The 15,991-nt window shown below is 43.6% G+C and overlaps 1 protein-coding gene across 8 annotated transcripts in view; it reads left to right on the top strand.

Moving 5' to 3' along the window:
- The window catches only part of P4HA2 (prolyl 4-hydroxylase subunit alpha 2), a 75,024-nt gene that overhangs the window by 32,760 nt on the left and 26,273 nt on the right, over positions 1-15,991 (top strand). For all 8 annotated transcript variants that reach the window (XR_011558029.1, XM_070739289.1, XM_070739293.1 and 5 more), the window contains 3 exons: positions 10,905-11,042; positions 12,799-13,038; positions 15,220-15,422. Coding sequence is in view for 7 of the 8 variants with exons in the window: in XM_070739289.1 (XP_070595390.1) it covers positions 10,905-11,042; positions 12,799-13,038; positions 15,220-15,422 (581 nt within the window). In the remaining variant the exon portion in view is untranslated. The remainder of the gene's footprint in view (positions 1-10,904; positions 11,043-12,798; positions 13,039-15,219; positions 15,423-15,991) is intronic.

The following is a 15,991-nucleotide window of genomic DNA, read 5'->3' as shown; positions in this document are numbered from 1 at the left end:
AAAACAGCCGCGCCACTTCCCAGCTGTCTCCTGAAGCCGAACGCCAAAACCGAACTTCCGCGTTTGGCTTCGGGAGACAGCTGGGAAGCGGCGCGGCTATTTTAAAAGGTGACAGCCGGGCTGGGGGGCTTTCCAGCAACCTCCCGAACCGAACCCGGGGTTCAGAAAAATTTTGCCTCTTCTTACGAACTTTGTTCGAGTTACGAACCGGCGTTCGGGAGGCTTCTGGGAAGCCCCGCCGCCCGGCTGTCACCTTTTAAAACAGCCGCGCGGCTTCCCAGCAGTCTCCGAACGCCGGTTCGTAACTCGGAAAAAGTTCGTAAGAAGAGGCAAAATTTTTCTGAACCCCGGGTTCGTATCACGAGTTGTTCGTAAGACGAGGGGTTCGTATCTTGAGGTACCACTGTATTGGTTAAATGGATTGGTGGTGCTTCTTTTTTTGCTATGTCGTATCTTCTCTTTAGCACATTTAACTCCTCCTTTCAAAAACAGCCAGTATTCAACTCTTCACGCTGCTTTTTTTCTTTCTATAGAAAAGAAAAGAGAGGAATAAAAGTCCCTGCCTAATTTTTTCCTCATGCCCCAACATGATTCCTCTCATTAGGATCATTTCTTCAAATATAAGTTACAGTTATTTCAGTGTGCTTTTGAATCATTGTTATTTGAAGCAAAAAAAAGGTTCATTCCTGGAGCTGCTTTTCTACAGGAAATCTTGACTCATCTAAACTCTAAAATTTATTTTTGCCTGCAACCTATAATTAACCTTTCAGAAATCTTTTAGTCAGCCCTGAATGGTTGGTGACACTGAGAAATGTGGATTAGAGAACAGCCAGTTACGTCTCGGCCTTACTAAAGGAGTGAGTCATATTTTTGTGATTGGAGCTGCACTACTTTTTCCTTGGCCTACTAAAGACCATGACAAGGATATATTGATGTCATCAGAGAAAGTGATGGAGAGAGTGTTCTCTTTTCCCCCCCTTAACTTTTGGATGTTGGGTATTTAAGCTAAGTAGATAAGCAGCACTGTGGTTTCCTGCATGTACTGTGGGAGCTGAAAAGGACTTGGGGATGTACTCTGGAGGCAGTGTTCCCTCTAATTTTTTTTCGGTGTGGGCGGAAAAGCATAGTGTCTGAGTGGCAGTCCCTTCGGGACTGGGTAGCATAGAAGTATAAATAAATAAATAAACAAACAAACAAACAAATAGAAAAATCCCTTCTTTTATTAAAATAAATTAATAATAAAACAAAACCAAAATCTATTACTATTAAAACTAAACATTTCTTTTTTTTCTCCCCTTTTTTCTATCATTTCTCTCTTTCTCTTCCTTCCTCTCTTCTCTCTCTCTTGCTTTCTTCCTCTCTCTCTCCCTTCCTCTCTTCTCTCTCTTTCTTTCTTTCTTTCTTTCTTTCTCTCTTTCTCTCTCTCCCTCTTGCTTTCTTTCTCTCTCTCCCTTCCTCTCTTTCCTCTCTTTCTTTCTCTCTCACTCTTTTTCTTTCTCTCTCACTCTTTCTCTTGTTTTCTTTCTCTCTCTTGCTTTCTTTCCCTCTCTTGTTCTCTCTCTCTTGTTATCTCTCTTGTTCTCTCTCTTTTTCTCTCTCCCCCTCTTTCTCTCTCTCTTTTTCTCACTTTCTCTCTCCCTCTCTTCCTTTCTATCTCGCTCTGTCTGTTGCTCTCTCTCTTTGTCTGTCAGCGAAGTGGCTGTGAGAGCGCTTTCTCAGAGCGTTTCAGAGCGCCCAGCCTCTCCTGCAGCCTCTTCGCTGACAGCCCGGGACGAAAGTGCTCCCAGCGAAGGGGCTGCAGGGGGGGGGCGTTCCCGAAGCGCTCCAAGAAAGCGCTCTCGCAGCCCCCTCACTGGGTGCACAGATGAGGAGGAGGAGCAGCCGCAGCCAACGCCACTGGTGTGGGAGGAGCCACACCCCAAGATGGCAGGCGGAGGAGGAGAAAATCGGAGAGAGGGGCGGATTGGGCGGGCGGGGGCAGCGGCGAGAGGCCAGGGGCGTGAGGGGGCCGGAGGCAACATTGCCTCCAAGGAAGCTGAAGGAAGCTCAGCTCGGGGGTGGGCCCAGAGCAGCAGCAGCTGCCTACTTCGCCCCACGCTTCGGCCGCACCGGGGCCAAGTAAGCTGAGGCTAGGTCCGTCACCCCCGGCTCCAAGGGGCAGCCCCCAGCACAATCCAGCGTGGGGCCTGGGTGGAGGGCGAGCATCGGGAGGTCCTCGCTGTCGCCTGGCTGGGGAAGAGCTCCCCTCCCCACGATCTGGGATGGCGTGGCTTTGCGCGCCGTCAACGAGTTAGTGCGCAGGGGGGACCTGATGGCTGCACGGGCATGCGCCCGTGCAGCTTAGAGGTAACAGTGTCTGGAGGCACAGTTAATTAATAGGCAGTGATATGCTCACTGCAATGCAATATGTGGGGGGAAAGACTCTATCAACCCTCTGCACATTTTCAAATCTGTCTGCAGACCAGAATCTGTTTTCTCCTGAAATAGCTACACCTGAATAGTTGCACCCAATGTACCCTCTAATTTTTTTTCGGTGTGGGCGGAAAAGTATAGTGTCTGAGCGACAGTCCCTTTGGGACTGGGTGGAATAGAATAAATAAATAAATAAATAAATAAATAAATAAATAAATAAATAAATAAATAAGAAAAAAATCCCTTTTTTATTAAAAGAAATTAATAATTTAAAAAACCAAAATCCATTACTATTAAAACTAAATCAACCAGCAAAACCAAAAACATAACTATTAATAAAAACAGGTGAGGGCTGGGGGGTTTTTCTCTGTTATTATTTAAGTGCTTTTACCATATGCTTTAAATCAAGTCACATCTCTGTTTCTCTCTCTTTCCTGTCATTCTCTGCCTCAATCATTTTCTCATTTCTCTTTTCTCCCCTTTTTTCTATCATTTCTCTCTATCTCTTCTCTCTCTCTCTTCCTTTCTCTGTCTCTTTCTCTTGCTTTCTTCCTCTCTCACACTCTCTTCCTTCCTCTCTCATCTCTCTCTTTCTTTCTCGTTCTCTCGTTCTCTCTTTCCCCCTCTTGCTCTCTCTCTTTTTCTCACTTTCTCTCTCTTGTTTTCTTTCTCTCTCTCTTGCTTTCTCTCTCTCTCTCACTCTTTCTTGTTTTCTTTCTCACACTCTTTCTCTCTCTTGTTCTCTTTTGCTATCTCTTTCTCTCCCCCCTTTCTCTCTCTCTCTTTTTCTCACTTTCTCTCTATCTTGCTGTCTGTTGCTCTCACTCACTCTCGTTCTCTCTCCGTTCTTCTCAGCAGAGGCTGGCGAAGGTGATATTCAATGTTGGGGGCGCGCGGGCGGTTGCGCACGCTCCCTATCTCCATACCAGCCCACTCGGAACATTCAAAATAAGAAAAGCCTTCTCTGGCGAAAGTTTTTCTTATTTTGAATGTTCCGAGTGGGCTGGTATGGAGATAGGGAGCTTGCGCAACCCCGCGCGCGCCCCCGACATTGAATATCACCTTCGCCGGCCTCCGCTAAGAGAACGCCTGCCCCGTCTCTCCTGCAACCCCCTTTGCTGAGAGCCCAGGATGAAAGTGCTCTCGGCAAAGGGACTGTGAGACAGGCAGGGCGTGCGTTCCGGGTGCGGGAGGAGCCGCGGCCAAAGGCAGGAGGCGGCGGAGGAGCAGAGGGGGCGGATCGGGCGGGGGCAGTGACGAAAGGCCAAGGGGGCCGGAGGCACCGTGGGGAGGCAGAGGCGGCCGCGGTTCCCTTCCCTTCTGCTGCCGGCGCCTCCCCGCCCCCGCCCCCCCGCGGGGTGGCAGGGGGATGGGGACTGCACGCCCATGGAAAAGGGTGCACGGGGTGGTATTTTGGGGTGCGTGTGCGCTCACGCGCGCACTCTACAGGGAACAGTGGTTGTACCTGAAATAGTTTTGCTATTTCACCATGCAGGTTCTAAGGGTTGTTTTTCTTCTTAGCATCCATCCTTAGCATTCAGTTGCTCTATCTGCTTGTTTTCCACTCTACTTCCAGGAAACCTTTTCAATGCACAAGGCAATGGAAGAGCTTGTCACAGAGCATTAGGCTAAGATAGGGAGGGCTGTCACAAGGTCACAGAGAGGAATTCTGTGCTTAGGGAAGACTTGAACCTGTCTCTACACACCTAGTCCAGTAGTTTAACCAATGCATCATGCCAGTCCTTGGGCAAGATATAAGACCTCATTTCCTATTTCTGAATTTCTTGTGCTTCTTGGAAGATAAAAACTTTATCTTGAAAACTGAATTGTCTTTGGCTTCTTAAAGTTGGGATGAGATGAGAGCACTGTACTCCAGACATAAATAAAATAAATGGACAACATTTAAAGGAAGAACTATTTTCTTCCTAAATGGGTCATTAGGCGGCAAAAATATATTGCTTTATTTGGAAGTGGTATCCATTTTGAGTTGTTCTTAGAACTCATAATTTGCAAACTAGTCAGAATTAAGAGAATGGGAATCACTTCTCTAGAAAATCAGAAATTTTTATATATAGGTTAGACTAAATAAGAATTATGTCAATAAACTATAGATTTGTTTTTTTCTCTACTGTTGTGATGCTAAACATAGGGGTTTTTTTACTAAGATGAAATTTCTCTTTCTTTCCACATCTGGTATTGCAGTATGGAGCCTGCTATTCAGATGTGATAAACTGCATAAATCACTTTTCCTTTCTTTAAGAACCAATAGCCTTTGAAGTTTTTAGTTATTGACCACATTAAATCACATGCTTAATTTTGGCTATCTGAACACGAATTAAAGATTTTTTTTAACCTCCGTAGAATAATGATTTGTAATCTTGTTTTAATTTATTTCATTAGCTTTCTTTTAAAATGTTTTCTATATGTAAATCTAGATGTTAGCCTTTACAGCTATTTCTCCTCCTTTTTTTGTAAAACTATTTTTGACAGGAAAAGCTTGTTTCTGAATGCTCTAGTAGCATTAAAAAGGAAACGTTTTCTCAGAAATCAACCACATCTGGTTTAGGGCAACACTGTGTTTATGCTTTATGCTAAAAGCATAGAGGATGTGAAGTATGCTGTTTCAGCCAAGGCGTGCAGCTCATGTTTTAACAGTACATCACGAGACCTTATCTTTTGAAGCTTTGTGAGAGTAGAAAAAGAGGACTCTTCTTCACTGGCAAAGGACGGGTATACATACTATAAAAGGGTTCAGGGAACACAATCACTTTTCTGTTTATATTTTCTGTCTGCATTGTTTATAATACGTTGGCCATATGTGAGTGAGTACTGGAAGTGGAACCACATCTCTCTCACTGTTGGATGTAGGGCTGGTTAGATTAGAGGTTCCTTCAGTGATTAAAAGCTATATGTTTGAATACATCGTTTGTTGCATCACAATTACCAGGATTTTGGAAACAACAAAACTTAGAACTGTTTATTTATAAAAGGGGGACAGGAAAGTGTACCATAGTTTTGTTCTTGGCCATTTATTTCTGAACTTTAGCTAAAATAGCTGAAAACCATGCAACATGACCTTTTTAATCAAATCATTTAAATCCCAAGAACATTTAGTTACTTTGTTAAATACTCTTTGTAGCATCCCCTGTAGTTCTATTGTTTTATTAGATCTGCATAATTACCTTGCATTTGAGGATGTCAGGAATTCCACTGGAGGCTTTCAAGAAGAGACTGGACTGCCATCTGTCAGAAATGATCTAGGGTCTCCTGCTTGGGCGGGTGTGTGTGTGTTAGGGTTGGACTCGATGACCTACAAGATTCCTTCCAACTCTGTTAATCACTCTGTAAACTTCCTTATTGGTGAGACCCATTCCCCACTTTGTTATTTACTGTATTTTTCAGAGTATAAGACACACCTGAGTATAAGATGCATCTTCGTTTGGGGGAAGGAAAACAAGGAAAAAAGACTTCTGCCTCCCAGCAATTTGCCTCCCAGCAAACAGTCCAAAGATATACATTGTTTGCTGTGTATTTCTGTGCATGTGTGTCTGACCCCTAGAAATAGAATTGGAGAAATATACATTATGGCAGTACAGTGATCCCTCGAGTTTCGCGTCCTCGAGCATCGCGAAAGGGCTATATCGCGAGTTTTCAACCCGGAAGTAAACTCCACCATCTGCGCATGCGTGCCCTTCCACGTATGCGTAGATGGTGGAGTTTCCCTGCCGGGCAGAGGCTTCCCTGGGTCTTCCCCCTCTTGCCCCGGTAAGACCCCAGCGGCGGCGCGAGCAACGGCGTGGGCTGGCGGGCGGCACGCGCGCGGGAAACCCCAGCTCCGCTTCCCAGCTGGGAAGCGGAGCCGGCAACAGCGTGGGCGGGCGGGCAGCGCGCGCGAGCTTGGGGACACCCCACCTCCGCTTCCCAGCTGGGAAGCAGAGCTAGGGTGTCCCCACCGCGCGCGCGTTGCTGGGGAAAGCGCGCGCGCTTGGAGACACCCCACCTCCGCTTCCCAGCTGGGAAGCGGAGCTAGGGTGTCCCCACCCGCGCGCGCGTTGCTGGGGCCGCTTCCCAGCTGGGAAGTGGAGCTGGCAACAGCGTGGGCGGGCGGCGCGCGCGAGCTTGGGGACACCCCACCTCTGCTTCCCAGCTGGGAAGCGGAGCTGGGGTGTCCCCAAGCGCGCGCGCACCCCAGGCGCGAGCAACGGGGTGGGCGGGCGAAGGGCGGGCGGCAGTGGAAGTAAAAACACCATCTGCGCATGCGCAGATGGTGTTTTTACTTCCGCACCGCTACTTCGCTAAAAATCGATCATCGCGTGGGGTCCTGGAACGGAACCCTCGCGATGATCGAGGGATCACTGTATATTAATGTCAGAAAGTTTTCTTAAATGTAATCACAGTAGCTCCTCCCAATTATCTAAATAAATTTACTCCAAACTTGACTAAGTCAGGGTCTAACTCAGCTGCCATATCTTAATACTACAACAGGACACTGTTACATTTCAAACTATATTTGTACAGATGCTATTAAAATTGATGTGGCTTTCTGGAATTATAGTTATTCTCTGCTATTTAAAAGAAGGTACAATAGCCCTGGGCCTCTTCAGATCAAGCATTTATTTTAAAAAGTGTCTTCATTTTGTTAAGTTGTCTAGAATAATAATAAAGGTCTTTAAAAATAAGTAATAATTTGAACATTCTATAGGTATTTATAATTATTGACTTACCTCCTTGAAGCAAACAACAGCCAGTTTCAGCACAGTCTGATTAGCACAAGAAAATAAAAATCTGCTTCTGCCTCTATCTCCTAGCAATTTGCTTCCTTGCAGTTTTAGTTTCAGTTTTAGTACAAGAAGCTAAGAGTTTCAGGCTGCAGGGATTGCCATAGCCTATTGCTGTCTGCCTGAAGCCTGAATCAGCTGTGGGTCAGGAGTCTGATAATCAGTTGCTTGTGCTAATCAGGATCTGCGCTGTTTGCTGCAAGGAGGTAAATTGCTGAGAGGCAGAAGCCAAAGGGTGGGGGTAGCTTGGCAAAGCTACATTCAGTTTATAAGATGCACCTAAGTTTTCATGCTTTTTCTGATTTCAATTATTTCTGGTGTTTTTGTTAAATTGTGCTTACTGGTTTTTGAAGACACTTGTTCTGATAACCATATGCAACATGGCTAAACCATTCTTTTATAGTGTCACGAATGTTATACGTATTAATAAATATGGTACGATCTACTAAATACAATACATTGAGTACACGTTTGTTTGTTTGTTACACACAGAATGGCCAGGGTTTAATTTTTGTACATCTTGTGGGGGGTTTTTAAGTGTCATTTGCACTTCAAACAGTCTATTTATTTTATTTATTTATTAGATTTGTATGCCGCCCCTCTCCGTAGACTCGGAGACTTTAAAGAAATGCCTGGTTAAATACATATTTAAAATGGATTCAATAATTTTCTCATACTATCAGATCGCTTCATTAGAATTTATACATTAAAAAACCCATGGTAAATTCGTTGCCTCGCTGTCCTTGTTAAGGTATAGCAATAAAGCTGTGAGCTGGCCACCAGAACTAAGCCTCAATTTCATGCTTTTTTCTCCCTTCTCCAGTGTTTCTTTTCTGTATTCCAAAGGGCAGACAACGAGTTACTTAAATTACAGCATATCTTGAAACCAGAATTAGAAATGATGATTTGAAGTAGATTTCAAATTGTTTTTAAGGAGCTAATTATAGGCTGCTCAGATATAACGGGAAGGTGGTTTCTTCAAAGCAGAAAGAGAAGGAGTGGATTGGAGCATTGCAGCAACACTATGAAATTGGAGGTTGGTGGTGAGAGGGAATGTCCAAATATGAAGTTCAGTGCAACTCATCAATCTGGGGGTTTTTTACAATTAAATTGGTTCAATGTAAACATGAAATATGATGACCAATCAATGTTGCTGCTTCTTTAGACTAAGTCCCTATAAATAATAATAATAATAATAACCATGACAATAACAACAACAATAACAATAACAACAACAACAGATTTGGAAGAGACCTTGGAGGTCTTCTAGTCCAACTGCTTAGGCAGGAAACCCTATACTACTTCAGACAAATGGCTATCCAACATTTTAAAAACTTCCAGTGTTGGAGCATTCACAATTTCTGGAGGCAAGCTGTTCCACTGATTAATTGTTCTAGCTGTCAAGAAATTTCTCCATAGTTCTAAGTTGCTTCTCTCCTTTTTTAGTTTCCATCCATTGCATCTTGTTCTACCCTCAGGTGCTTTAGAGCAGTGTTTCCCAACCTTTTTTGAGCCGCGGCACATTATTCATATTTTCAAAATCCTGGGGAACACTGAACGGGGGGGTGGGGGGGTGGCTAAAGAAAAGTTTTGACAAAAAAAAATCTTCCTCCATTTCGCTCTATTTCTCCCTCACTCTTTCTCTCTCTTCCTTCCCTTCTTTCTCTCTCTCCATCCCTCTTTCTTTCTTCCTCTCTTTTTTGCTCTCTTTCTCTCTCCCTCCTTCCCTCCCTATATGTCTTTCTCTCCCCCTTGCTCTCTCTGCCTCTCTTGCTGTCTCTCTTTCATTCTCTCTCTTTCTTTCTTTCTTTCTCTCTTTCTCTCTCTCTCTGTCTCTCTTTCTCTGTCTCTCTTTCTCTCTCTCTTGCTAGCTCTCTTTCTCTCTCTTTCTCTGTCTCTCTCTCTCTCTCTGCCTCTCTTGCTATGTCTCTCTTGCTCTCTCTCTCTCTCTCTCTGCCTCTCTTGCTATGTTTCTCTTGCTCTGTCTCTCTTTCTCTCTCTTCCTTTCTTCTCTGCGGAGGCCGGCGAAGGTTTTTCTTATTTTAAATGTTCCGGGTGGCAGGGGGATGCGGAGCCCGCACGCACCCCCCCCCCGACATTCCAAATTCTGCCTCAGCTGTGAGAAGAATGCCTGCCCCGCCTGTCCTGCAGCCCTTTTGCTGACAGCCTGGGACAAAAGCGCTCCGTGAAGGGACTGCAAGAGGGACCGGGCGGGCATTAGCAGCCGGATGAGGAGGACGAGAAGCCGCTGCAGCCACCCCCAATCCCCCCCCTTCCCTGGGTGCCTTCCAAAGGCCCCTGGAAAAAGGCAGGAGGTAGCAACAAGGCGCGAGGACAAGCAGGAAGCTTGGCGGAGGGGAAGCGCTGAGGGGCTCTCCTCCTTCCCCACCCCCGCGCTTCTCTCCCGCCCTGGCTTTTGCTTTGCCCGCAGATTTCCCCGCAGTTCAAAAGGAGGCAAGAGGTGGCCTGGATGAAATTGCGGGGAAATCATGGGGCGAAGCGAAAGCCAGGGCGGGAGAGAAGCGCGGGGGTGGGGAAGGAGGAGAGCCCCTCAGCGCTTTCCCTCCGCCAAGCTGCCTGCTTGTCCTCGCGCCTCGTTGCTACCTCATGCTGCTCCCACCATGGCTGCGCGCGGTTCCGCTGCCCCTGGCTGAAGGTTGTCCTGTGGCTGGTCTTGGGCTTTACGGTGGCTTCCTGGTTCCCTCTCCTCCCTCCGCCTGTGTCTACCGCCAGCGCCTCATTCCTCGGAGCTGCCGCTTCCTTCCAGGCAGTCCAGCCACGCTGCCGTAGAAAGTGCAGAGGTTATTGCCGCCGCCTCTGCCTCCACTCAGGGAGCCACCGTGGTTGAGCTGAGGGAGAGGAAAAGGCGCAGTGACCACGGTGGCTCCCTGAGTGGAGGCAGAAGCGGTGGCAATAACCTCTGTGCTTTCTACGGCAGCGTGGCTGAGCTGGACGGAGGGAAGCGGCATCTCCCACTCGAGGAACCCACGGCAACGGGCAACGGCTTGGTGGGAGGCGACGGCGGGAGACACAGGCGGTGGGAGGAGAGGGAACCAGGAAGCGACTGTGAAGCCCAAGACCACCCACAGGACGACACTCAGGCAGGGGCGCCGGCAGCGCCCCGCCCAGCTTGAGCTTCTCGCGGCACACCTGGCCATGTCTCGCGGCACACTACTGTGCCGCGGCACACCGGTTGGGAAACGCTGCTTTAGAGAATAATTTGACTCCCTCTTCTTTGTGGCAACCCCTGAGATATTGGAACACTGCTATCATGTCTCCCCTGATACTTCTTTTCATTAAACTAGCCATGCCCAGTTCTTGCAACTGTTCTTCATATATTTTGGCCTCCAGTCATCTTTTTTGCTCTTCTCTGCACTCTTTCTAGAGTCTCATCATACCAATAAGAGTAAAAGCCTTTATTTTCTCACTTCTCACATTTATTTTCATTAGCTGACTTAGATCAGATCCATTTTATTCATTTTTTTGTTTATGAGATTTTAATCTTTATGCCAAATAGTAAATAGCAATATATTCTTTGCAATTTGAAAGAGTCTAATGAGAACATTGTTTATTTCTGTTTCAATTTCAACTCTTGGATCCAATATGCCATATTCTCTGGAACAGGAGAGATGTTTTTCATTGAAGATCAATCTGCTATTGATTATAGCCTTCTGAGGCGCCTGGGTTAACCATTTCTGTCTTGTTTAAATAAAGGCTTTATTACAAATCTGACGGTTCAGCGACAGTTTTTCCCAGATGAAGAAGATGAGACTGGAGCTGCCAAGGCATTAATGCGTTTGCAGGACACATACAAACTGGATTCTGAAACAATATCAAAAGGAGAATTTCCAGGTGATGATTGAAATCTACACAATTTTTCTGTGAAGTGTATGTGTGTCTAAAACAGTGAATAAGTTATGAAACCATACATTTGTATACTATGCCTTATCCTGTGTCTATGTGGCTCTGTGCCAGTTTTTGTTTTGTTTTTTCCAAAATTATGTTTAGTGATGGATGGTTCACTAGATTTCAGAGAAGCATACTGAGTATTATTGTAAGGGTGTAGAAATAGCTTGGAAATGTAGTGTTCTGGTCTAGATTGATTTCCATTTCAAATAAACACAGTTTGGGTTGAATTCTATGCTAATGCAGAGCACTGTCAGAATGATTCTGGTTGATTGAGATCAGTCTGCCAGTCTATAAAGTAGTTTAAGATCACTATATATTTCAGGCAGAACAAAAATTATCGAATTATTTAGTTGTATTAGTTTCACAGTTATCTTTGGGCCTCAAAAATATTTTTAATAACAAGGTAAGTAATTTACAGGCTTCTTGTGACTAGAAATATTTTTGTGTAATATTTAGTTAATTAAGCCACGTTTACTAATAAAATCCTCGGAAACATAAAAAAATATTTGAATAACAAACTTAAATAGAATAAACCAGTAATAAAACCTAGTATTTGGCTCTGACTCATGCTAACCTGGGATTCATTCCAGTTTTTCACATGGATCAGTTTATTTGGCAACTAGACCTGATGAACATCTGGAGTTAAAGGTATATTTCAATATATTCTATTGTCCCAGAATCTGGATGACTCTGTTGGGGTAAATCAAATACACAATTGAGCATGGATGTTGAGTAATAGAATAGAATTAAACCGTTCTCAGTGGTTTTTGCATATAAATTGAGGCTTCATAGAAACCAGGTTATGCTATGCATCTGCTTAATTCTGTGTTCCTTTTAACCACAGAAAATTTTTCCACTGAATGGGGAAGACAATGAGTTTGAGTGAAAGTTGACAGTCTTAAATTTTGAAAAGGCAATTCCCACCTCGTCCTGAATTATCAAGGATATTGGGGAGGTGCGATAAAGGAGATAGCAGACTTAGAAAGAAATACTTTAGAATATTTGATCTTTGATTCCAGTTCTCCTTCCATTTAACTGAAAAATAGATATGGCTTTCCTTGAGGTTCGAGGGAAAGAGAGTAGAACTTAGTCTCTCAACTCACTCCATCTTACAATTCCACTATTCATACCTATACCAATGAGAAATTAGGATTGACATTTTCTGCTTTTTGTTCTCAAGCTATTTTTAAGTTTTAAGAAAAAAAATGGCATTTGGGGAAAAACAGGGCTATTCCCACTCTCATTATGGTTTGGGTTTGGTTGTATTTTTCCCCTAGCAATTTAAAAATTCTTGGTGAGAGAAGGGGGAATGAACTCAAAGGTCAGGTACTGAATTAAATCTGTCATCTGATCCTGAATCTCCTGATACCCTGGTAGGATTCTAGATTAAAGACAGGAAAGCAAGATGAAGGAATATCAATAATCCAATTCTTGATGGGGTGGTATCTAGGAATGTAATATTCAAAGCAGCAGGAAGTCTGATTATTTGTACCTGGAAGATCTATGAATAGGCAAGAGGGAATTAGAAAAATCTATTCTTTTCCTGTGTATCTCAGGGACTTTTATTACCATGTCCACAAGAACAGCATTCATCTAAAAACAAAGGGAATAATAAAACTGAATCAATTTCTCCCCCCCCTCACATGCCTTCATAGGCAGGTTTGTCAGACATACTTAATGTGTGCTTTACTTATTTCAGGCACAAAGTACCGATCTACCTTGACAGTGGATGACTGTTTTGGTATGGGGAAAACAGCTTACAACGATGGAGATTATTATCACACAGTGCTGTGGATGCAGCAAGCCCTAAAACAGCATGATAACGGTGAACAGACAACCATCAGTAAAGCTGACATCTTGGATTACCTCAGCTATGCTGTTTTTCAGCTCGGGGATTTACACAGAGCCCTAGAGCTTACAAGACGGTTGGTCATCCTAGGTAAGAAGTAGCAATAGGAACTTACCCTCATCCATATCAGAAAAGATGCTTTAAACAGAATGTGGGCACCTTACTGCCTTCGTTGGCATCTCCTGAAAGAAGCTTCACCTTTTTCTTAGTCCCATAAAGCAATTGTGTAGTCCTGGAAGATAAGTGCCTGAAATAAGGAGATGCCCAGAGAGTAGGAGTTTGTATCAGATCTATGCCCCTTTATTGGATCTTTAATTCAAACATTTTTTCTTGGGAGCACATGGCTCCAGGCAGTGAAGGGCTACCAAAAGTTTTACTACCACACTATAGGTGTGGCTTATGTAGGACGCCCTGCATTTTCTTTCAACATATTTCAGTACCAATTGGGTGCTCTGGGGTGGAGCTCCATTTTCGCTACCCCACTGCGTCCGTCCCCCCCCCCGCTCCGTCCGGGCAGTAGCCCACCTCTGGCTCCATGCTTCTTTAAGGAGGCACCAACAAATCCAGCAGATATGTCCCCATTTCCTGCATTTTTTTGCCTGTGATCCAAACAGCTGCACATCCCAAGCAATGCATTTTTCTTTAGAGGCTTATGGAATTTCTGATCTGGGAAGCCTCTCTGGCCTGCCTAGAAAAGTTCCAGATGAAGTATTTCCATTGGTGCCCCCAAAGTATGAAAGTGACGGTTCTGTGATCACCACAGTTTGGAGATAAGAATCCCTGTCCCTTGACAGTGTAGGATCCCACTTCACTGCTTCTCCTGTACTTTTGAAAGAAGACAGTGCTAAATTATCCTGAATTCTGCTGAGACAAAGTAAAACCAATGCTGACTTTTAGATCTTTTAATCCAGATTTCCAAATTCTCAGCAGACCATAACATCTCATTAACTTTTCTTCAGTGAGATTATTTACTGTGTTTCCCTCTGTCTTAACTATAAAGGTGATTGATATAAGTTCTAGAAACCAGGGACATCTGCTACTACTTAGTGCTGTTATTTGCTGAGATTATAGTGCAGTTTATCCAAGGCAAAATAATAATCCAATCTATTTTTGTCAGGATTGCCTTGAGATCTACAGTAACATCCTGAATGTTTTTATTTTTTATTTTTAATGAGTAATTTTCCATCTTATTCCTCCGAATATATTTTAAATATATAAGTGCTGATCAGCGCTCCCTTTTCTACTAGTTTGTTTATCCATTTTCTTTGTTGCCAAAATCATTCCCTTGCTGTAGAATGTTGACTTTTCCCCCTCCAATTTCTTGCCTTCATTCCTTTTGTTGCTACTAACAAGTTTCCACAGTAATATCCCAGGTGTAGTCTTGTATTAAATAATACAAGATTGCACCTGAAAGTTGTAAAGATGAGTCATGTGGCCACAAAGGGGTGTGTGTGTATGTGCAGTGTCAGAACTCCAGAATGGGGTCATAACTAACATTTGGGAGGTACATTGTAACTTAGAGCAGACATTAACTGACTGGTTGTTAACTGAAAAGTACTTGTAGATTGGCCTGGAAAGTCTGAACATTCTTTGAAAGAAAACAGCATCAAACATACTGTAACTGAGTATGGACATGATTGCAAAGTCATCAGGAGCTTATTTGTACACCTAAGCCTCAGGTTGAGATGTATTCGCTCTGAGTCTACAGAAAGGGGCGGCATACAAATCAAATCAAATAAATAAATAAATAAATAAATAAGATGTTAATTTGTATAAGAATGATGCTGTGTTAAACTTGAAATTGTATCGGAAAGAGCTGAATGTTGATTTAAGACTATTCTCTCTTTAATTGCTGACCCAATTCAGGTTTTTGCCCTAAAATATCCAGAATCTTTAGGTTTTCAGGCATTTCCACTATGAACCATTGCTTATTCACCCGAAATTACTTGTTCTTCTATTGGTTAGGCTAGTCTGTTGGGGCAATTTCAATAAAAATGGACAAGCTTTTTAAAAAATCTGTAATTGTGCTCTTTTTAATGTAGAGAAAAGCCATTTGTCAGCAAATAGAGTCTCATGTCATTTTTGAGACAATGCATCACACTTTTCCTTTATTACCTTTGTACATTTCAAGCCCAATAAAGATCCTATCTTTAATTCACAGAGAACCTAATTGGAAATGGGGGAGGCTGGCTTTTGACCTGCATAATGTAACAGGTGGGCTGCTGTAGACTTCAAAGTTTTGTGTTAATTGTCTTACAATTCTTTCCAAAGATCCAAATCATGAGAGAGCAGGCAACAACATGCAGTACTTTGAGAAGCTGCTGGAGAGCGAAGAAGAAAGAAACCAAATCAATACATTGTCAGCGAACCCCAGCGAGCCGAAAACGTACAATGGCATTTATGAAAGGCCTCGGGACTACCTGCCAGAGCGTGAGACCTATGAAGCCCTTTGCAGAGGGGAAGGTGTGAAACTGGTAAGTAAAAAAAGTGCCAAAGATTAGTAGCTTAAATAGCAATAGCACTTATATACCATTTCACAGTGCTTTACAGCCTTCTCTAAGCGGTTTACAGAGTCAGCACATTGCCCCCAACAATCTGGGTCTTCATTTTATCCATCTCAGAAGGATAGGAAGGCCAGGTCAGCCTTGAGCCTGGTGATACTTGAACTGCTAAATTTCAGGCAGCCGGCAGTCAGCAAAAGTGGCCTGCAGGACTGCACTTTAACCACATTGCGGCTAAATTCTTACATTGTTAGTGTTTCCTTTAAGACTACATTTTATCAGATGTTCATCTTTGCTTTTAACTTGCTAAAAGGGAGAAAAAGTCGATAGGTAATTCACATGGCAAGATAACTTAATTTTTACCTCAAGAAACTATACCTTCAATTACAAAACAGTGAGAACAAACATACTATTTCAGAAAGTTAAAAACAGTTGACATTTCAGATGAATAATTAATAGTTCTTCCTTTGAATTGCATGTAGTTGTTCTCCTGTAACTTTCAAGATTATTCTGCTTGATAACAGTGAGCTCAGAAAATGCGT

Source organism: Erythrolamprus reginae, chromosome 2 (genome assembly GCF_031021105.1).
Source record: "Erythrolamprus reginae isolate rEryReg1 chromosome 2, rEryReg1.hap1, whole genome shotgun sequence".
NCBI classification, from domain to species: Eukaryota; Metazoa; Chordata; class Lepidosauria; order Squamata; family Dipsadidae; genus Erythrolamprus; species Erythrolamprus reginae.
The sequence above is the reverse complement of the archived record's forward strand: the minus strand, read 5'-3'. Positions and strand labels throughout refer to the sequence as shown.